At 34.2% G+C, this 22,786-nt stretch overlaps 1 protein-coding gene across 1 annotated transcript in view; it reads right to left on the bottom strand.

The window, feature by feature from the left end:
* The window catches only part of LOC128867027 (potassium channel subfamily T member 2), a 174,563-nt gene that overhangs the window by 133,764 nt on the left and 18,013 nt on the right, over positions 1 to 22,786 (bottom strand). Inside the window, exon 2 of the mRNA XM_054108119.1 lies at positions 3,330 to 3,409. Coding sequence (XP_053964094.1) covers positions 3,330 to 3,409 — 80 coding nt within the window. The remainder of the gene's footprint in view (positions 1 to 3,329; positions 3,410 to 22,786) is intronic.

Genomic DNA, 22,786 nt, shown 5'->3' with positions numbered 1-22,786 from the left:
AAACATCCCGTTTTCGAGATATCGTGTACACCGACTTGAAAAATGCCGTTTTGAAAAAAACACGTTTAAAGTTTCAATAAAAAAAATAAATAATTGGCGCGAACACTTCTGTTAGGTGTTTGGCCGAGCTCCTCCTCCTATTTGTGGTGTGCGTCTTGATGTTGTTGAACAAATGGAGGGACCTACAGTTTCAAGCCGACTCCGAACGGCAGATATTTTTATGAGGAGCTTTTTCATGGCAGAAATACACTCGGAGGTTTGCCATTGCCTGCCGAGGGGCGACCGCTATTAGAAAAATGTTTTTATTAATTTTGGTGTTCCACCGAGATTCGAACCAACGACCTCTCTGTGAATTCCGAATGGTAATCACGCACCAACCCATTCGGCTACGGCGGCCGACCTACCTTAAAACGTGCCGAGGCATCTCTACATATTTAGGTATAACTCCGAAAGTATTGCTTAGATCTACTTCAAATTTCGTGCGTATACTTTTGAATATATGTACATTACAAAAATGCAATAAAAAAAACTATTTTTTTGAAAGTCATAACTGCGTATAACCCCTTAAAAAAGTCTTAAAAATGCCTCTTCTTGACATTTGACTTTCCAGTGCAATTTTCCTCGCATTAAAGCAATTTGTTTTCCGTACCCTTAAATGACGTTTTTTATACCAATCGTGCACTTGAATTGACTCAAAAGTATTGAAATTAATCAAATTGCTACAGTAAATCATAATTGTAAGGAATAGCATTGATGTTTGAATTTTATAGTATTTTATTTAACTTTAAATGCAAAAAAAAAAAATATCAAACTATTCACCAAAAAAAAAGTGAAACGTAGCACCGCACGCCGTGTATGTCTAGTACGAGTATGTAATAATTAATTGAGATAATTGCAATACATGTTGCAGATTCGCAGAATTTTTCCCTCTATACAGGGGCCCATTCTGTCTGCGTACATGTGCATATTAGGGTGCACCACTCGCCATACAAAAACTGAAAAGGCAAAGCGATACTGGTTTTTCAATGGAATTATTCATTTTTTGTTTTATAAAATTTACTATTATCATTATATAATTTAAGATTTGAGCCAAAATATTTCCGAAAAAAATGTGATTTATAAAAGTTGCACCCATTTGAAATGAAGTTATTTTTTCTAATAAAATTAGTTTTAAAAATATTTGCTGCAAAATTTAACTCGGTCGATAAAAAACAGCCTCAGATAATAAAAGAGTTTGAGCTGTTAAAATGTTTGTTGCATAAAAATGTTTAAAAATTTATCAACGGAATCAAATAATAAGAATTTTGTGGTATTTTTGGAAATCTCAAAAAAGAAAAAAAGGAGTGCGAGTGGGTTACGAAATGAAAATGTTGAGAAAATAGTTGTTAAGCAATACTTTAGGCGTATAAATGAGACACACGTGTTTATTTGCTTATTTGGCTGAGTTATTCAAGTCTTCCTTAAACCTATCTTCACAAAAAAGTCAAAAATAGCAACGAAAATCTTATTTTGTAACTTCCTTGATAAAATTTTTTAAACATTTCTAAGCAACGAATGTTTAGGCTAAAAGCTTAAACTCTTCTATTACATAAGGCAATTTTTTTGGAATAAATACACTACCGGTCAAAAGTTTGGGTTCACTTACATTATTTTGGAATTTTACACAATCAAGTCGGCTTTATAGTGGTTTTGTTTTTTTAAACGTGCGTTCTGCTACTAGTTTGAGTTTAGGAGACTGTTATTGTTTACAAAGTGACTGTAGACGCGTAGATCAAGTATGAACGTGTTATGACTTGCTGCATTCTGCCAATGCGTCTAGTGCCTATTACGCGTAACATCTTATTGCTGCAAAACTCGCTTCAAGAGTTATATTTCTAACTGTTGATGTCATCTTTGTTATCAAAAAGGTAAGTAAAACAGTTTTTTGTATTCCAAAAAATAACTGTTTTACAAAAACTTACATACAAGTCGACGTTATACAAAAATTATCTTCTAATTATTAAAATTTAAATAAAACTACATATTTCTTGTTTTGTTTGTGAAAAAATGGGTCGGGAAGCAGAGCTTAGTGTAGAAACACAAGCAGTCACTGTAGCACTACATGGAGAAAGCTATTCAAGGTGAAAAATTGCTTCGAAATGTAATGTCTCTCAAAATACTGTCATGAGAACGTTACAAAGAAAGAATGATACTGGGTGCAATCAGAGTCGTCATCGTTCTAGGAGGCCTAAAACTACGTCAAAAAGAGAGGATAAGTTCATATGTGTTGTAAGCAAAACAAATCGTTTTCTAACAGTCCCTGAAATTCGCGAACAACTCAATTCCTCGCGCGAGGCTCCAGTATCTCTTTCGACGGTGCAGCGACGACTAAGAAACTACGGCCTAAAAGGGTGCGTCGCCGCCAAAAACCTTTACTTCGAAAGCAAAATAAAGTAAAAAGACTTAATTGGGCTAAAAAACATAAAGAGCGGACAACTGAACAGTGGTCTAAAGTCTTGTTCACGGATGAGTCCAAATTTGAAATTTTCAACAAACGACGCCGCCAATATGTTCGTTGTTTTGTCGGTGAACGCATGATGAACCAATGTGTTGTTCCTACAGTTAAGCATGGTGGAGGGTCAGTGTTAGTCTGGGGATGCTTTGCTGGAGACAAAGTTGGGGACATTATGCAAATTGAGGGTATCATGGACAAAAAAGTTTACCACAACATATTTCAACGGCACGCTTTTCCGTGTTTGTCAGAATTACAGTGCAGCCAAAGAAAATCAAAAACAACTCAAATGTATGGAAATACCTCCTCAGTCGCAGGATTGTAACCCGATCGAGTTGCTGTGGGACGAGTTGGACAGAGAAGTAGGGAAAATTGCAACCTACTAATACAAAACAACTTCGGACATTTCTGCAAAATTGCTGGAATCAAATAACAGCAGAATCTTTGCGTAAATTAAATGATAGGATGCCCAGAATATGCGATGCTGTTATACGAGCAAAAGGCGGATATTTCGAGGGATCGAAAATATGAACAAATACTTGCGGGTTTCTTTAAAAGTTAAAATGTTAAAAAAAGAGTTTTAAGAAAAAATAAATAGTTAAAAAAAATTTTGATAAAAACTCGATTTTTGGTGGTACTTTCAAGTCAATCCAGCTCTCGTAAATCTGACCACTTTTCAGAAATATTTATGTGGAAATCTCAAAATATCATATTCCGGGGCGAAATTTTCTTGTGAGGCACCCTAATTTACCAATCTATGTAATGCAGTGTACGAGTACCTTTTGTGACTAAGTAGATATTTCGTATTTTAAGTTTTCTTAACTATTTGCCTACTCACTTGATCTCTGATTCTTAATGAAGTAAAGTTGCAGTCTTTCTTTGAATGTATTTTCATTTACGTAATATTCCACACGGACTCTGAAAATAGAAGAGAAGAAAACCCCAAAAAAGGAGAATTACAGCAATTAGTGGCGATTACCAAAAAGCATTCAAGTAGTGAATTAAGTTCTTAGTACGTGAGCACAAATGTTTTCATGTAAATATAATTTAATTAGTGTGAAAGTTGCTTTGAAATAATTAAAATATTTTAAATACTACTCCTGCTGGTGCATAGCGCGCAAAGACTAAAAGAGATTCGTCAAAGCAGTGTTACCAAAGAAATTAAACTTGGTGATGCGCAATACGGAAAAAAGTATTTGCAATGCGCGTGTTTTAGAAGAAGCGATGTGTAAAAACTAGTTTTTTAAGTTATTTGCTGATTTTCTCAAATGTCTGTAAGCAACTTGAAGAAATACAGCTCGTAACTATTTTTAATAGTTTTTGCTTTTCGCATTCTTTCACATTTTCGCTTCCATACCAGTAGCTTGGTGTTGAAGTGCGAGTGTATTTATCATGCACACACACTCACACATGTGTATCATGCGACAGCTATATTTAACATAACTACGTAGCTCACAAGTTTTATAACCTACTGTGACATGCTTTCGAATTGCCCCTAGCTGTGGGCTATCAGCTCCACACACCCTCCGCATATCATTGCCGCTTGCTCAGTGCATACGTGAAGATTTATTTTTAATATTATATTTGTTTCTCTTCTTATTTTCTTTATACACTTGCGCTCACATTATTAAATCACTTTCTATTTACTTTTTTCAAAGCTCGCAATATTTTTCGAACTACATTTTTTTTGTTAATTTTTTGTAAAAATAACAGTTCATTGTATAGCGAAAACCTTATAAATAAAACACCCAAACTTTGCACAAAATTAAAAAAAAAATTACGGATTTAAAAAAAAAATATATCCAAAATTTCCACTTGTTTATAAGCATTTTCAGAAAATGTCTTAGTGTGCAGTTTTATAGTATATTTAATTTTTATAAAACGAAGTTTAAGTTTCAGCTGACTCAAAATTCTTGTTGATTTTTGGAGATTTTGTGAACAGTTTGTTCTAAATACGAGTGGTGCCTTTTATAATATATGTCGGGATTAGAGAACAAAAACAAATTTTAACCATCGAAAATCACTTTATTGTTTTTCAAAATATTCTCCATGAAGATCTATACACTTTTGCATGCGCTTGAACCAATTGTCGAAGCACTTTTGCCACTCTGAATGAGGTACCTCCAAAACATGCATTCTGAATGCCGCAACCGCTTCTTCAGGTGTCAAAAAACGTTGACCTCTCAGTTTGTGTTTTACGTGCGGGAATAAAAAGAAGTCATTCGGTGCCAAGTCAGGACTATACGGCGGATGATCCATTAATTCGATGTTTTGGGTGCTCAAAAATGCAGTTGTTTGAGCCGATCTGTGAGAGCTCGCATTGTCCTGGTGAAGAGTGATCCGTCTTTGGCGATTGGTTTTCCTAATTTCTTGGAAGACAACTGGCAAACAAATGGTTGTGTACCACTCAGAATTTACTGTTCTGCGTTGTTCTAGTGGTACGGTTGCGACATGTCCAGTTTTTCCTAAAAAACAGGCGACCATTTGCTTGGAAGTGCTTCGTGCGCGAACAACTTTTATTGGATTTGGCTCAACTTGAAACACCCATACAGTCGACTGCTGTTTAGTTTCGGGCTCATACGCGTAAATCCATGATTCATCACCTGTCACGATGACATAGACGTGTTTCGAAGCCCTGCGATCGTATTTTTTGAGCATTTCCTTCGACCAATCGACACGAGCCTTTTTTTGAGCGATTGACAAATTGTGTGCGATCCAACGCGAACAAATTTTTTTGACAGTCAAATGCTTATGCAATATTGAATGTATGCTGGTCCTACTAATGCCTAAGATTGTCTCAATCTCGCGATAGGTCACATGACGAGCTTGCAATATCAGTTCGCGCACAGCATCAATGGCTTTCGGAACAACAACTGATTTTGGACGACCTTCACGAAATTCGTCTTGGAGTGAACTGCGACCACGATTGAATTCACCATACCATCGATAAACACTGGTCCTTGATGGAGCTTCATCGCCAAAAAATGAATTAAGTTCATCTCTCGGTCCATTTGTGGACCGAGATGAATCTTTTAAGTTACAGTAAACAACACAAATAGCGCTGGTATTTCAAAACGTTCTGAGTTCGTAAAAGTCAAAAAATGTCAAACTTTGCGATACAGCTGTCAGTTGCCAGATTGCAACACCAGGGTTGCCAAATCCCGAAATATAAAAGGCACCCCTCGTAAAATACTTTTGAATTTGTGCTTTATATAGAAAATTGAAATTTGAAAAAGACGAGCCAAGCAGCACCAGGAGATTTGTAACTCCTACAACGATCAAGCTAAAAAGCTCATTGTATTCGAGTCTCTGGAAAGTAAAAGAGTTGGTAGTCTCGGAGGAAATAAGAGAAGTGATAGATGGAAAGAGATGGGGAGAATAAAGACAGAGGAAGAGATAGCTAGTACGGTAAGAATTTTTCAGCTTCTTTGGGAAATCTGAAAATATACTCCAGTTTTACTAGTTTTCATGACATCTGAACCCAAAATTCTTAGCCTTGCTCCAGCAAGTGTAGGACACTCACAGAGAGAGTGTTCAGTGATATTCATCTCCTTAATGACTCCAATGGTGGCCATATGCTAACCCCATGGGTTTGTGTCATGTAATAATACCGACTATCAACCGAACGTCTTTTGTATCAAGTTTTAAAAGAAAGTTCGACTGTTTTCTATCAAATTTTTTACAAAACACCTTGCAATTCTGCAGCGTTCTAGACTGCTGGCTCTTTTCATAAATTGCATACATAATCGCTGATCCAATTAATGACTCCTGCAGAATTGACTCCGGTTATTGGCTCTGGCTTCTGTGGGGTAATCGCTGAGCCGCAGTTGGCCAATTCACCGGCAATTTTATTTCCTTGAACACCACGGGGTCCTGGAACTCATATAAGTACACGCTTTTTCCGTCTTGCAACAGAATTAAGATTTTTCATACATTCTTAAACTATCTTTAAGGCTTGATTTGCGTTCACCAGGGCCTTCAGTGCAGCCTGACTCCCCTCATCTCCTCTCAATTACCCTTTCTGCTACTATCAAAATAGCAAAGATTTTCTACTCGAAAATATTTCGTTACATTAAAACTGAATGGGCTATAAAACTGCATACCCAGAAATATTCTAAAAATTCTGATAAAAAAGTTGAACATTTTTTCAGAATTGTTAAATTTTTGTGAGTTTTGTACAAAGATTGGAAGTTTGATGTATAAGATTTTAGTTAAGCAATATACTAAATTTTATGAAAAATAAACGAAAAAATTGTGTTTGAAAAATATTGTGAACCTTGCAAAAAGATGAAGTGACTTCATTATGTGAGCGCTAGTGTATGCACGTTCGCAAGCGCATGTGTTCTCACAACTATTATTTTTTGTAAGTTCGCGTAACATTCCACTCATATCTGTACCCTTGCACGCGCGGCACGCGCATTTTATCTTCAGCAGTAGCTCGGTAGCATTTATCTTCAGCGTTGCACTCGAAAGTGTCAACCGTTTCTTTGCCAATTGATAAAAGCGGTAGTTAGTATGCTTTGGCTGAATTTTTCTTCTATTATACTCGCTCGTAGGTAAGCTTATTTCTGCTCCATATGTACGTGTGCATGAGCGTGTGTGGCTCGTGCCAGCGACGTTTGTACGTATTTTCTTATGTAATCCCTTATTAGCTGCGTGGTGTCTTTTGCGTATTCTGTTATCTCTATAAACGCTTGCGACGAGTTGTACAATTCGACAATTCGACATACCCTCGCATATTAACATATCAAGAGGCTTACTATTTACTGCTTTGCTCTGAGCTACGAACATAGCTACACACCTACACACTGTGCCACTTTGAATACTTGCTCACTTATGCCACTTGAAAAGCATGCAACATCCTGCACTTGTAGAGGCGAAAGTGTTCTGAAAATGTACTCGTAATAAAGAAAAAATACAATGACGAAAAGTACTTGCAGCTTGAACTGCTAGGAGCAATCTCGTGCTAGTTTATCTCTACGTTTTTTGTAAAGAATACTGTACTCGTTCACTTTTTGGCAGCCTTCGGTGTTAGCGAAAAATGTCAAAGTGTTTTACAAGGATGACAAAAAGAAGTAAATAAGCAAGTAAGCTGATCTGCGTAAGCGTTATTTCATTGTTTCCCAAAGAATCCAATTGGGTGTGTGTGTGAATGTTTTTTTTTTATTTAAAAATTTATTTTCTTTACAGGTATTAGCGAACTTAAATTGGCAATACCCACACGTATTTTGATGGGGCTCAAAAGCGTACAAGTATACCCAATATTTTACAGTCGTTATTAGATGGCCTAAAAGGTTTTCCAACTCTTCCGTATGGGTAAGTGTCCATATATTTAGAGTATTCAAATTATTTCTACTTATTTAAGCCTAGAATACGAAGTGTGTAAATGTGGGAAAAAGTATATTAAAAAGCAACAATTTTTGTATCCCTCTTCAAATTTCATCAATAAAACAAATGTACGCTTTCTTCCAGTGTGTGCCGTTTAATTTTCAGTTTTTACTATTTATTTGGTTTTTTTTGGCATTTTAGTTAATTTTTTATATTATAAAAATTTGGTTCATTTTATAATAAATACCATGCTAACACAACTTCCTAACTTTACGTAAGATTTATAAAAATTCGACAAATTTTCAGCAAAATTGCAAAATTTTCAATCAGAATTAAAAAAATATGTTTTGTCAGCACAGTTTTGTAGCCCATTAAATTTAAGTATATTCTTGCTAATTTTGGTTTTTTTGTTTCTGCAAATAAAACACAAATTTTGTGGATTTTCGTCAAAGAAAAAAAAATTTCAAAAATCATCGAAAATTTTGATCGACTGCAAACTTTCATTTTATTAAACTAGAATGTGATAGGCGACAATACTGCGATAAGTGGGAGGATAATCACCTACCATGTCAGAAATCAAAATAGATTAACTAAAACAACGCAACACTCTGTCTTGTCGAGGCCCTATGCTCCCGAGAGGAGTGAACAAGGAAATAAAAAAAAAATACTGCATAATAAAATTCTTTTGTAAGTTCGATTAAAAACTTTTAAAGTTTGGTCAATTCGTAGATTTTTTATAAATTTGGCTTAAAGTATGGAATATGTATTAATATAGTACTATATTTATTGTCGCATGAATAGTATTTTTATGAAAAAAAATTTTAATTAAAAAACAAATAAATATATAGTTAAAATTGATCAAAACATTGAGGTCATTATTATTTTTATTATTAATTAAATTATCCATAAAGATTTTATATATTTTTTTTTTAAATATTTGTCACATTTGAATGTTAAGGTATTAGAATAAAATACTTCGAGGGTTAATCAACATTTTTCTGTAATTTTTTTCACTCTTTAAAGTGCGCTTAATTTACGCCTTTTCACGGAAATACGCACAGGTGAGCTAATCACTCTTAAATGAAATCTACAAATGTTTTTTTTTGTTCTTTTTCTCTGTCTTTTTTTAATTTTTCCAATTCAATTCTCACAGTACGACGTTTCTAGCTTTTGCGCTTAAAAAATTGTTGTTCGCTCACAGCACAGCCACCGTAGAAATAAATTTTCTACTTCCATTAATGGGCGTAATTACCTTCGATGCATTTCCTGTATTACACTTTTTGCCGTTCACTTTTCCTTTTTTGATACAAATCTTATTTCTCTGTTTGCTTTCGCATTTCATTTGTGCCTTTTTTAGGGATGCTGAAAACTTGTATCGCCATTTTATTCGATTTATTGTCGTAGTATCACTTTGACATTACGCATACATATACGTATGTTTATAAATATGTATGTGTACACATATGTGTATGTGTGCATTCGTTTAATTTCCTTACTGGAAAAACAAAATGAAATAAATTTCTGGTCCAGCATTTCATTTAATTATTTTACGGTGCGGAAACTACTTCGCTAATTAAGTATCGAGTAGCGATATCCGCGCCTACAGAGTTTGATGGTGTAGGAGTGGTGAGAAGTAAGTGAAAGAGCCGCCATATTTGTAGTTTGCCAACAAACCCCATGAGTTGCCTAAAGCCGCCGATGTAGTAGGTGGTGCTATTGAGTAATTCTAAAAATATGTGCAATTTAGTAGTTAATACCTTAATGTTGTTTAACATGTAAAGTGAGTGCTGAATGATAGGGGCACCGCATTTTGATGGGGGTTTACACATTTTTTTTTTGTCAAATTATACTACTTTAATTTCTTTTATAAAAGTATAGTTAATTCTACAAAAAAAGATCATATGAAGCTAAGTTTCACAATATGCACAAAATTTATAAACAGTTTTGTCGAATTATAGTTTTTTTCTAGAGGAACGGTGCGTATTATTTACTATACCCAAACGGGCATCAAATGGAGGCAAAGTATGAAGCAAATTTAAAAATAGATTTTCATTTAGAATTATCTTTTCAATTTAATAGCAATAATTTTGAACTATTATTAAATGTTTTTAATGTTATTAAAGCTTCTTAGAACTTTTATAAGAAGCGTTGTACAACTCTTTATAAGACTTATAAAAATTCGAAAATATTTAAATCAAAATTGTCAAATTTTAATCAGAATTACAACAATAAAAATCTGGCAACGCAGTTTTGCTACAAAACCATTAAATTGTTATATACTACAGTGGAACTTTGAAGTCTCTCACAATTCTTGCTAATTTTGAATAATGTTTTCCCTGACGTTGTTGCGTTTGTTTTACTTTGTTTGTTTATTTAGCTAAGCCCAAACATTTTAATAGGATTGACATCAAGCGACTGTGAAGGCCAATCCAACGTTTATATCCAAGTCTGCTGTTTCCACTTTACACATCTTCGTCTTCGATGCTTAGGATCGTTGGTTTCTAATAAAATTCAAGGTTGGTTAGTTCTTCAAAACATTTTCGCAACTGACGGTAGTAATGCTTTTTAGTAAATTTTATTCATCAAAACTGCATTCAAATTGGCAGTAAACACAAATAAACTGTCAAATCCTTTTTCGGATGCTTCCTGAATTGGATGCTTAGCAGTTCCTGGAAGTTGTCGATTATGAGCAGGGCCAACATATACATTTATTCGCCCAAAAGAAAGATCCATCCGTGAATATTACGTTTGCGCATTTCTGTTCTGAATTTACTTTAGCCCATGCAGCTTTTATTCCAATGTGCGATAATGAGAGCAGCGGTTTTTTCAATGAGCTCCGGAATTTGATGTCGAATCGTGTCTTCGAATGTGTACTAAGGCCATTTTTCCTTAAAACTGTTTCAGCTTCACGCAACGATAAGTGTGGCTTGGTCACAAACAAATCAATGATTTTCTGACCTTGCTTTGGAGAGCTTGTTTTTTCAGCCACTTCCGGGGAAGTCGTTAACGTTTTCAACACCGGTATGTCATTGCACCCGTTTATTTAAGAATGTCTTCGACTTCTTGAAATATTTTGCGACAGATGCAGGTAAAGTTTTTGGACTCACAACGCACACATTTTAAATTTTTCATACAACTAACAAATAACACAACGCGTATTGCAAAAAAGATGCCCCTATCTGGTAGCATTAAGATTTTTTTTTACAACGAAACTCTGCTCTTGAATTTTGCCGGTCACGCTTCCATTAGACGGACTGTATGCAGTTAATAAGCATTCAGATTGCCATTACTATTTCGCATTTCGTTTTATTTGCTTGCAAGTTTTTATTAATATATTTTGTACTACTTAAATACAAAAGAGTTTTGTGGCATGAAAAGCAACCATTAAATTAAATAAATATTTTATAACTCTGTTGATGATCCTCTATTTCAATGGAAAAATGTGAAATCTCTTTAGTGAGTAGCTTTGCGTGCTTCGAGGTAATTTTTTCTCCCAACAAGTGATGGTATTGCAGTGGTGCTTTATATAAACATGTCTTGATTTCGTGTGCTTTTGTCTATCTGCATTTCTATAACGATGGAGAGAATATTTTTGTTTTGTTCGCTGGTAGATTGATTCATTCTTTAGGATGCTCAAATGAACAGAAAATGGCATAAATATTTCGAGTGGAGAACGATGGAGCAATTTATAAATATTTTATTAATGTAGAGTAAGTGTGTAAAGTTTTCTCATTGCTATGATGGGGAAGGGTTTGAATGCTCGTGCTTCAACTGCTGCCTCATTTTCTACTTCATTTTTTTGTTGTACTTAAATACCCTTTTGGATTGAATGACTAAATTTAGTTTGGTTGAGAAGTGGAGTTGAAGGTACACATGTAGAGTTACAGAGGAAAACTGTCGAGTATTCGTAATTATTTATAACACTCTGCTACTCTTTTCAAAGAGTGTTTCCTCGATTGATGCGATTTAAAAGCTGTCTGACTCTGAGAATATATGTAGATATTTTTGAATGTAATTGAGTGTTGGTTTAGCACTAAAAGGCCTTCTTTAGGGGGTATTCTGATCTAGAAATTTGAAAAAATCGATTTGTTTTTTTTTCATATTTTCAAAGCTTAGGCCTTGAAAAATATGCCCTTCAACGGATTTTTCAAAATTCGAATTATTTTCGAAGATACAGCGTTTTTTGTGACGTGGCTTCTAAGCCATCCGAGTGGAGCAAATCGTACAATGAACGGCAGGTGTTACCGGACGACTTGAGGTCTCGTTCTTTCCAGGAAATCTTTTGTCACACAACCTTTATTTATTCTATACATATATATACTTTATACTTCTATAATACAAAATATTTTCTGGAAAGAACGAGTCCTCAAGTCGTCCGGTAACACCTATATATATATATATATCCAGAGTGAGTGAGTAATAAATATTATGATCTAAGTTATTCTATTGGAACTGTTGCTCAAACTTCAAACACGATTTTCTCAAAACTACTTTTTTTGAGATGGTGTCATGATATCTCAAGTTCTACTTGACTGATCGCTTTGAAGTTTGATAAGAATTTCTTATCACATATAAATCTGTCTATCGCGCTTGCCTCGGATTTAAAAAAATTTAAGTTTGAAGGATTTTTAAAAAATTTGAAAAGGTAAAAAAAAGAGAGAAAAATTTTTTTATTTTTTCAAGTTGACGCCATTTCGTGAATTTTTTTTCTTTGATTTGGCGTAGTCCGATAGCGACATCCTAACTAATGAAGAATTTTTTTAATTTGTTTGTTTTACATCACTACAAGCGTTGGAATGATGTCAACCATGGAGCACCGTTTTTTATGTAGCCCTCACTTCGCCGGCCTCTAATTCCACGATTTTTTTATTTCTTTATTTTATAAACTTTTTTTATACTTATTAATTTTTTTATACTTTTCCAATATTAATAAAAACAATAAAAAAATGGAAAGTAAAAATGTTTTTAATTTTTTCTATCTTAGTTTTAAAAATACCTAAAATTAAGGTGTCTAGACCAGAATACCCCCTTAAGGGGGGCCTCTTATCAGTCGGCTTCACAAAATCGATTTTCTTTTTTTACTGAAATCGATAGATATACAATAGGAAAATATGCCCTCAAAATTTTATAGCGGAATTCAAAGTGATTTCGGAGTTACAGGCCTGTGTAGCGTCCCTCGTGTGAGTATATTGTCTACCTTCTGAAAACTTTGAAACCCGTTTTCCCAAAACCATGTTTGTGAAAATGGCGTGCACGATTTAAAAAAAAAATGACGAAAGTTATCGATTCAAACTGATAATCTATATAAAGATAATTAAAATGCGCAACTAATTAACTAACAAAATTAAAAAAAAAAAAATTTTTTAATGTTTTTTAACACCTTTTTTGAAAAAAATAGCGAAAAAAACACTTTTTTTCAATAACACTGTGGAACAAATTCAAGTTAGCAAAAATTAGGTCCATTCTGAGAGTGGCGTGTGAAAATAGAGGCGAAATTAGAAGACCCGTATTGCGCCGTTTTTTTATGTTAGTTCGAATTTTTTTTTAATCGGCCTTCGAAGTTTGCAGTCAAATGCCGATTTTCAGTATATTGTTTCATAAGTACCACAAAAATTTTCGAAATCAATTTTTTCAAAAATTGTAATTGTTGCACAGGTCTCTAGCAATAACTTGGCTTTTACAGATTGAAAAAATATCAATTAGTCGACGAGTTATAGCCAAAAAACCATATAAACAATTTTGCTCCGATTTCGAACTTCGAAGGCCGATTAAAAAAAAATTCGAACTAACATAAAAAAACGGCGCAATACGGGTCTTCTAATTTCGCCTCTATTTTCACCCGCCACTCTCAGAATGGACCTAATTTTTGCTAACCTGAATTTGTTCCACAGTGTAATTAATTGTGTGTTAATTTTTTCATATTTTTAAACAAGAGTAGTCTATTATATGCGGGAAAGCCTTTTGAATTACACAATATTTTTCTTTTGTGTTTCAGGTGAACACTACGACCGCAATCTTACGCCTCTTGTTATTCGTTTTAATAATAAGAATTCCTTAGCAGAATAAGATGCAAAAATTTCAACGCGTTCTCTATCTTGTAAAATTGTACATCTGTCTACTTGACAAATATCAAAGGAGACATAAAAAAAAGAATACCGTCTAGAAATTATTCCCCACTGGCATCGAGGTGCCACTTTTGAAAGACCCTTTACTTTCCAGCTTTCTCTTATATGCACATTTGCAGATTCCGACTATTTTGGTAAAATATTAGATGATTTCTTCTTAGCTTCGCAGCCCGTTGTGGATCATAGCTTTATTAACCATTTTTCTCCAGTTTGCTCTATCCATACCTTCATCTCTTCAGTTCATTTCCTCAAGATCTGATTCAATATGTTCAAAATCAGTGAATAAAATCGCAAGACTGTTTTTATATATTTAATATCTAGAAAATTAGTTAATTTACTATTTTTATTTGGAAGCTACCAAAGATGGGTAACTAGGCGGCTTGTTCAAACAGCAAATGCCTAGCAGGTAAGGTAGAAACGTTTATACACAAAATTTCCTGTTAAATTCTATTCTACCTTATCTTAATGCTGCCACGTGTGCATTTACTTTATGTGGCGTAGATATGAAATAAAATAGCTACGAATTTGCCACCATGCAGTTAATCGTCCACTTGACTTTATTAAGCGACATAAATTGAATAAATGAGTTTTGCACATTATACCAACATTGGAGCTTTTGCTCAGTTCAACTCTAGACTGCAATGAGGGCATTGGCATGTGGCTTATGCCTGTGCCTCAAGGCATACAACTCAACTACACAGAAGCGCACAAATGAAAACTAAAAGAAATTACTTTCAACACAAACCGAATTACATGATTGGACACCTGTGAATTGAATTGTATGAATGGAAGGCCACTAACAAATTTATGTTGAACCCAGACCAATGTTTAACCACCAGCAGCCAGGTTATATACTGACGCTAGAGTGGAATTGTGTAGCAAAAAGGATAGTCTATGTAACCGCCAAAGTACTTGAAATTGGAGTTTAGCGAGCTGAGGGCAAAAGATGATTGTGAATGCCGGCGCTCAATGCTTTGTGCTTCATGGGTGCGCTGTAGCAAAAGTAGCTTAAGTGTCATTCATTCGAGTCAGCCGCGTGTGATAGAGCTCACAATGAATAAATGAGTAAGACGAAATGGAGAAAGGTAAGCGGAAAAAATAAATAAACAAAGTGATGGGTAAAATGGAAACGAAAATTGCCTTAAAGTTTTACAAGCACGAATTTAAATAGTAATGAAAGCGGTCGCTCGTATAAATAATTTAAGCATTAAAATTATTGCAGCAGAAAATTCCTTAATTCTGATGTTAGAGCACCAAAAGGTTCGCTATTGCTGAAAACAGATTTTGTGATAGTGAATTTAAATCCTTTTTTTTCGAATTTGCTAGGAATGTGGTTATTCTTTCCTTATATATTCATGCCCTCGCTGCAGTCACCATGGGTTAACACTAAGCTGCCCACCAACAACTACTTGCTGACGCTATGATGTGATAGCAAGTGTTACAAATGCCATAGCAGCCGTGGGTGTCTCGCAGCAGCGCGACAATATTATGGCTTTGTGGCATTCCGCGTTGCCAGAGTGTTTTGGCGCGTTGAGCTGGTTGCTTTTCGCACGCCGCATGACAGCGACATTTGTGGCTGTTGCAATCACAGTTGGCAAAGGCATAGGCCCCCAAATTCACACATGCAGCATTTTCCCTCCACCAGGTGGTCCGAACACAAGTGTGGTTAGAAAAACTAAATTAAATAAAATTTAATAAAATTAAGTTATTTTCATACATTTTGACCTGAGCCAAGTGATCCAATTTATTTCGACTTGGTTTTACATTTTTCTGAAAATTGGTTTATTTACTGGCTTGAGTATACCAAGGAGCAAATTGAAAAAGTTTTGCAAGAAATTTGTGGTTTTTTAAACGTTGAAAATTTTAGAATGGAATTTCTTAAATTCAAATGCCTTCGGTTCTTTTTAAATTTTTATGTTTTCGTTTAAGTAAAAATACTTTTAAAAGAAATTTTTTTAGAAAACAAAAATTATTTTTTGTCAAAATACATTTTGTAATTTGGTCACAAAACATAAAAAAAAATATATTTTTCAGAAAAATTTTCAACAAAATAAATTTTTTTTACCAAAGCGTTTTTTTAAGAGCATATTTAGTTTTTAAATTTTATATTTTTCTAAATAAAAAATATAATAACACAAGTTCATTGTTTTTTTTTTCAAAATATTTGCAAAAACTTTTTTTTGTCATATGTTAACAACACTGCATTTATCGCAAAAATTTTTTTTTAATTAAATTGTTTTTGCAAAATTTTTTACAAGAAGTGTTTTTTAATTTTTCGAAATTAAAAATACTGTTTGGAAACGTTTCTTTAGAAAACAAATTTATATTTTGTTACAAATTTTTTTTGTCATATGGGAACAATGCTGCCTTCAAACTTTTCGTAATTTGGTCATAAATGTAAAAAATTTTTGTTTTTTCGGAAAAACTTTTTACAAAATCTTATTTCTTTACGAAATTTTTGTTTTAAGAAGTATATTTTTTCATAAAAAGTACATAAAAAAAAATTTTAATTAAATTAAAATAAAAAAATAAATAAAATTATTTAATTAAACCGAAGAAGCTTGACTTCAGAAAAATCGATGCCAAAATTTTCAAAATTGTTTTCACTTTACTTCTAATTAGAAGGTAACCAAGCGCTAAACACTTAGAAATGTCGAATGGAGGAAAATAACAGCCTTAAGGCGCTAGTGGACATTGCATAGACGGCTGATGACACTACTTAAGGGCTTAGTACCGAAAGATGCAATCGGTTGGTGAGCTACTATATGAGACATTATGCTGCATTTTGTTGAAACCAAAGATCGTACAATATATCCATCTTCAGTTCAAGGAAAGTCGGCAGACACACTTATAGTTCAGTAGCGTCGAAATAAACACCAAGCTTTCTCTCGCTCGGCTGCATTGGCGTCTTAACAATCTCGTCCGGCGTTTCCGTTCCCTCTACCACATTTTCTCTAAATTCCACGTCCAAAGGCAATTGCTGCAAGGCCCCAACTGAGCGACGTTAATGAAGTGAATGGTTGTTTGTTTTCAACTTCTAAGCCAAATAACCAAATGGAGCTTTTAGGCGTAGAATGGAAGTTATTTTTAAAAATTCTTAAGTGAAATTTTGACTTAGGTTAGGTTAGCAAATTGGTTTCACCAAATTCTTACCTGCAACACGCGCTTGACAATGACAAATGAGCGACAATAACCAATCAGCGTTAAACATTGCATACACCTATGAATCAAACTAATATCTGCATTTGGGTCACCCTGTATAACATCTAAGAATTTCTAACTGCTGGCGAGCAAAATCTGCGGCATGTTTGCATTTTTGCAAATTTCATGACATTTCGGCATTGCTGTTGCTATGCTTGAGTGTGGCTAAAAATCGCAGCTATTTGGTAGACAGCAAACACAGCGGGAAGGATGAGACTGAGATAGATTAAATGCTATATCGTTTCAAAAGCAGCTTAAATTCGCTGCGATACACAGCGGCCAACTGAATGAGTGGCTGGTTGGCTGAACGGATGAGCCAGCGAGAATATGACGCCGGTTGTAGAGTTTGAGTGGTTTTGACAGATGTTCTAGAGCAACAGCTGTTCGCGGAAAGTGGTCATGATTTGGCTTTAATTTGGTTTGATTGCAGTGAATTCGCTTTTGTTTGTGTATTTCTTGTATGAAAGTATAAATTCCAGGTATCTACTGTGAGTTTCTAGCAACTGAGGCCTGGAAAATATCCCAGGAAGCTTTATCAATTTCAATGCGTTACCTGGAATGCAAACCTTTTTCGAATGTTTATTTCTACAACTTTTCTTCAAATATCGAAACATAAGGGCGAGTGGGGGTGTAAAACTATTTCAGAGAAAACTTAGAATTTTCTATCTTTCTATCATTGAGTTAATTTCCATTTAATAATGCAACATTTGAGCAATATTTTCCTAAATTTTCATTGCAAAGTAATGAAAATGGGGGGAGTGGCAATAGATCTCGTAACAGAAACATTAAAAAATAAAATCAAAGTACCCTTTTTCCCCTAGTTACCTACTGGTTCTGCAGATTTTTAGTTATGGCATACATGATCTTAAAAATAACAAATTTTAGAAGAACGTTTTAAAGTGGAATAGGTACAGAAATCTGACCTAGAGCAACGGACACTGAAATACTCATAAATTTATACATTTTGTGCCGATCTACTTGAAGCATAACATAAAATTTCAAATAACTGATCTCCCCCTTAAGTGTCAACATAAGCCAAAAAAATTTACTATTTACTTAAATATAAACTAGTTTAAAAATAAAAAAATAAAACGAAAATAGTATACTCTTTTTTTTAATTTTATCTTTAGTATCAATTTTTGAATATTTGTGGAGAGAAAATTAAGAGAGGAGTATAACTAATATCGATTTGTGAAACATGTATACCAATTTAAAGAAAATTGAATTTTTTCCTATGCAAATTCTATGGTAATTTTTAAAGTTATGGCGCAAAGTATATACAAGTATATGTGACTATTATTATGTGAAAATTTTTTTTATAACCATAATATGTACTGTCAGTGTCAAGAGAAAGTGTACACCACTTATTGATAACTTTTGATTAATTATTGATTAACTAACTTAATTATTTCGCAATTTCAATTAGTTTTAGAAAAACAACAAAGTTCATAAAGCGAAGTTTCATACTCGTACGCAATTTTTAAAAATTTGAGAAATTTTCATCAAAATTTGGAATTTTGATTTCCAACTCAGAACTGCAATATTAGAAGAAAACTCGGGTATGCAGTGTAAATCGTTGAATTTCGGTAAAGGGGAAGTTTTAAGCGGTTCAAAAATTGAATTGGGTTTTGATAATTTTAGGTGACTACTAAGGGTATTGGTTGTTTTCTTCTGTATAAAAAAATGTAGAGTAAGCGTTAAATGGAGAAAATGTTCAAGACCGCGACCAAAAGAAATTCTCGAAATTCAGTGTGATTTTTGATCTATTTAAATTTTGCTCTTTATTATACCAAAATTTATTTACCACAAATTTTTTCAGAAATTCTAGGTAAAAAATATAAAAAGAAATTTTGATGAAACTTTACCGAATTCTTCCTAGTATGGTGGACTGCGACAAGAAAACTGACATACTTAATGCCACTGGAAAGGATTCAGCGACTTGCTGCTCTATGCATAACAGGAGCGATAAAAACCACTCCAACGGCGGCGCTGGAAATGATACTCAGCATGCCGCCTATTGATCTTATGGCGGAAAACCTGGCAGCGAAATCCACGAGGAGATTAGGGAGTGCGGCAGTATTCACCTGTAGAACCTTCGGACACAGCTCAATAGGGAAGTGGAGCTCAGGTTGCACAGACTACATGACTCAGTAATTTAATTGGGAGAGAAGGTTTCGCACTACAATTTAAGAGGAGGGATGGCACAAAGGCATAAAGCGTGACCATAAGACTTTTCACATGTACACAGACGGCTCTAAAACTTCAGGTGGAGTGGGAGCGGGTATTTACTGCTCAAAACTAGGGATAAGGCAGCCTATCAAGCAACTTTTCCAAGCGGAAGTTTTTGCTGTGGGGAAAGCCGTGGAACTAGCCTACACAAGAACAAGAAAGAACACAACAATTAATATACTATATACGTGGACAGCCAAGCAGCAATAAAATAAATAAGCTGATACTGTATTAAGTCCAAAAATGTTCAACGGAGCAGGGAGGTCATAGAAAGGCTAGCCGCAAACAGTAGAGACTGTATATCTATTGGGTGCCTGGTCACAAAAGCATTATGCGGAACGAAATAGTAGAAGAGATAGCAAAAGGTGCTGTTAGACTACCATTTGAAAAAGAGAGCGGATACCAAAACCGCTAAATACAATATACAACGAAATTGACGACTACAACGGATTAATTTGACCTCATGCAAAAGAGCAAAAGTTATGTGTAGAACTAACGACAAAAAATTGACTCAATTCGTACTTACGCTCTTGCAAAAGGACTGCAGAACTATTATAGGTATGCTAACAGGTCATAATCTATTGGCTGCATATGCGTACAAGATGGGGATTGCTAACACGGACATATGCAGGTAATGCAGAGAGGAGGTTAAGGAAACTCTAGAACACACTCTGTGCGTCTGTGCGGCATTATTAAAATCGCGTTTAAAATGCCTGGGAGCCCCATTGTTTGAGGGTCTGGAGGACGCCTCAAAAATGGATCTCCCAGCTCTGCTTAAATCGCCAAATGCGTTGACATCCTGCATGATGTCTACTTTCAGTATTCATAGAGGTCGGTCTCCATCTCGTATCGCTAGGGACCAAAACGTCTATGCGTGGCTTATTGCCAACCAGGCTGACCTAATCTATCCTTACCGAATGCTCACAAATTTTGTACAATTTTACATTTACAATTTATTAAAGCTATTTTGAGTACAATATCCATCAAGTAGTCACCATTATCAGCAATCTTTTTTCTGCATTTGTCATCAGCATTTCGGGTTTTATGGCGTCGATTTTTGCTCGAATGTGTGCCTTAAACTGGTGAATAGTCTACGGCTTGTTGGCGCAAACCTTACTTCTCAGATAACTCCACAAAAAGAAGTCCGGGGGGTTAAGTCAGGTGATCTGGGGGACCAGTCGATGTTGCCTCTTTTTCATACTAGACGTCCCGAGAATTCTCGTTGCAGAAATTCAATTGTTGCATTCGCAGTATGGCATGGCGCACCATATTGTTGAAATCAGTGACCGTTTGAATCTTTCTCTCGCATTTGCGGGCAGACATAATGAGCCAACATCCATCGATATCGGATTCCATCGACCGCTTCGTTTTCTCGGTAAAAATATGGCCCAATGACGGTTGGCGCAAATGCCGGCTCAAACAGTTAGCGCAGTTTTATTGGCCTATTTTCCGGCTTGAAACGCCACCAAATTGTAACGTAACATACATTTTTTTATGAAAAAAAGTTATTGGTACTTTAAAGCTCATAGTGGCTCAAAATTCTTATTGAATTTTGATAATTTTGTTTTTGTCTGACGGTAAATTATGTGAAATTTTGTTAGAAATTGGAAATATTCCACAACGTTTGAAACTTGTATTCATATTAGTTTCTTGTAAAATGAAATAAATTTAAAGTGAAAAAGTGTTAATTTAATTGTTGTGAAAAATACGATTAAAACTTATCAATATGTGTTGCGATTCACTTTCTATAATAATATTATAATTACGAACAGAGAATGATTTGAGAAAAAAATTTTAATAGCATAGCATTTTCACATGCATTTTGTGGATGCGTAACTATGCATATATGATAAATATATATGTATGTATGTGTAAACGCAAAGTCATAACAAATAAATGTCAACCGTATTGTATATCAGTCGAAGGAATTCCGATCGCTTACAGCTAAAAGCATGTCGTCACTAAAACATTGACTATCTTAACTGCAAATTGCCAATGACACTGTGACTGAAGTTGGTATTGTTGTTGCAATGAAACTATTTGCTATTATTGGTGTTGATGTTTCGAACGACATTTTTTTGGTGAAAAAACAGTATATCGGTTTTTAATATTCTGGTATTTTTTTGTTTTATGCCAGCTATATGTACATACAAGTGTAAATGGAATTAATTACATTTGCGACATACAATGTAAAAGCATACATTTAGGGGCAACGCGGTAACGCGGCGTATGCGGTGGTGAACAAAACTTTGTACGCGCATACACTTAATAGTTTTCGTGTATATGCACATACACTTGTACAATATATTTATATGCGACTGCCTATGTATAGTGGCGAGCATAACTGAGGGCCTGTTGATTTTGTTTTAATATTTACTGTGTTTTTCGTACTGAAGTTGGTTTGATAATTTTTTTAGTAATACTGGCCTTCTTAAGGGGTTAGGGGTAGTCAGAGGCCCGAAAAATGTATGGTTTCAAAATTTTTTTTTGCTAGGCAATTACTTTATTTTACAAAAATAAAAACATGGCATTAATACATCATGTTTCGACTTGACTTTAGCAAATTTATTTCACCTTGAGGTGAATTTATTTCAAATATAATATTGACAATAATTTTCGAGCTACAATTTTTTTGTTAATATTTTTTATTATTATTTTTTTTAATACTATTCATCCTTAGCCAAAACCATAAAAACCTAATAATAAATCAAGCTATTAAACTGCATATGAGATTTAGAAAAATTAAAAAAAATTGCATTTCAATTTTGAACTTTTAATCTGATAGCTGAATAGCTCATACAATTTTGATGCAAGTGCAAGTTTTAAGTGTCTAAATAATCCCATTAGTTAAAATATTTTTTTTTTGTTTTTTTTTATGGCGACAGCTATTGCGGTTTTTTACATACAACTATATTAGTAAAATTTATAAAAACTGGAATTGATTCCTTTTAATTATTTTCGCAAACGGTCTTGCGTTTTTTCCACAAGAAGATTTTGATATGGAATAAATTGAAGCCGCTAAAATCTTGCTTTTATTTTAATAAAATTTTATGAGCCATTTTTCTGCGTACTCGGAATTTTTCAAAAATTTCAGAATACGCAGTTCAAAATTTAGATGAAAAATCCTAACTAGAAAATTGTTGTACAATAAATATTAAAAACTACAAAAGACTATAAAAAAATCCCCCTGCTCTTAGTTATTTTTTCCGCTGTATATGCGCTCGTATAGATCGAATATGTACTATTAAAGTACCAGGAATTGATCGGCAAAACACAAAACATTTATTATTTATATAAATTTATTTTGTCGGCTTAAAAGGTGGTCCCTTCTGATGCAATACACTAAGAAGTTTTAAAAAATCGACTTTAATGCACGATGAAAATTTTCTTTTGTGTTTTCTATTGACTGAAA

This window comes from Anastrepha ludens, chromosome 6, assembly GCF_028408465.1.
Source record: "Anastrepha ludens isolate Willacy chromosome 6, idAnaLude1.1, whole genome shotgun sequence".
In the NCBI taxonomy this organism is placed as follows: Eukaryota; Metazoa; Arthropoda; class Insecta; order Diptera; family Tephritidae; genus Anastrepha; species Anastrepha ludens.
This window is presented reverse-complemented; position numbering and strand designations above follow the sequence as displayed.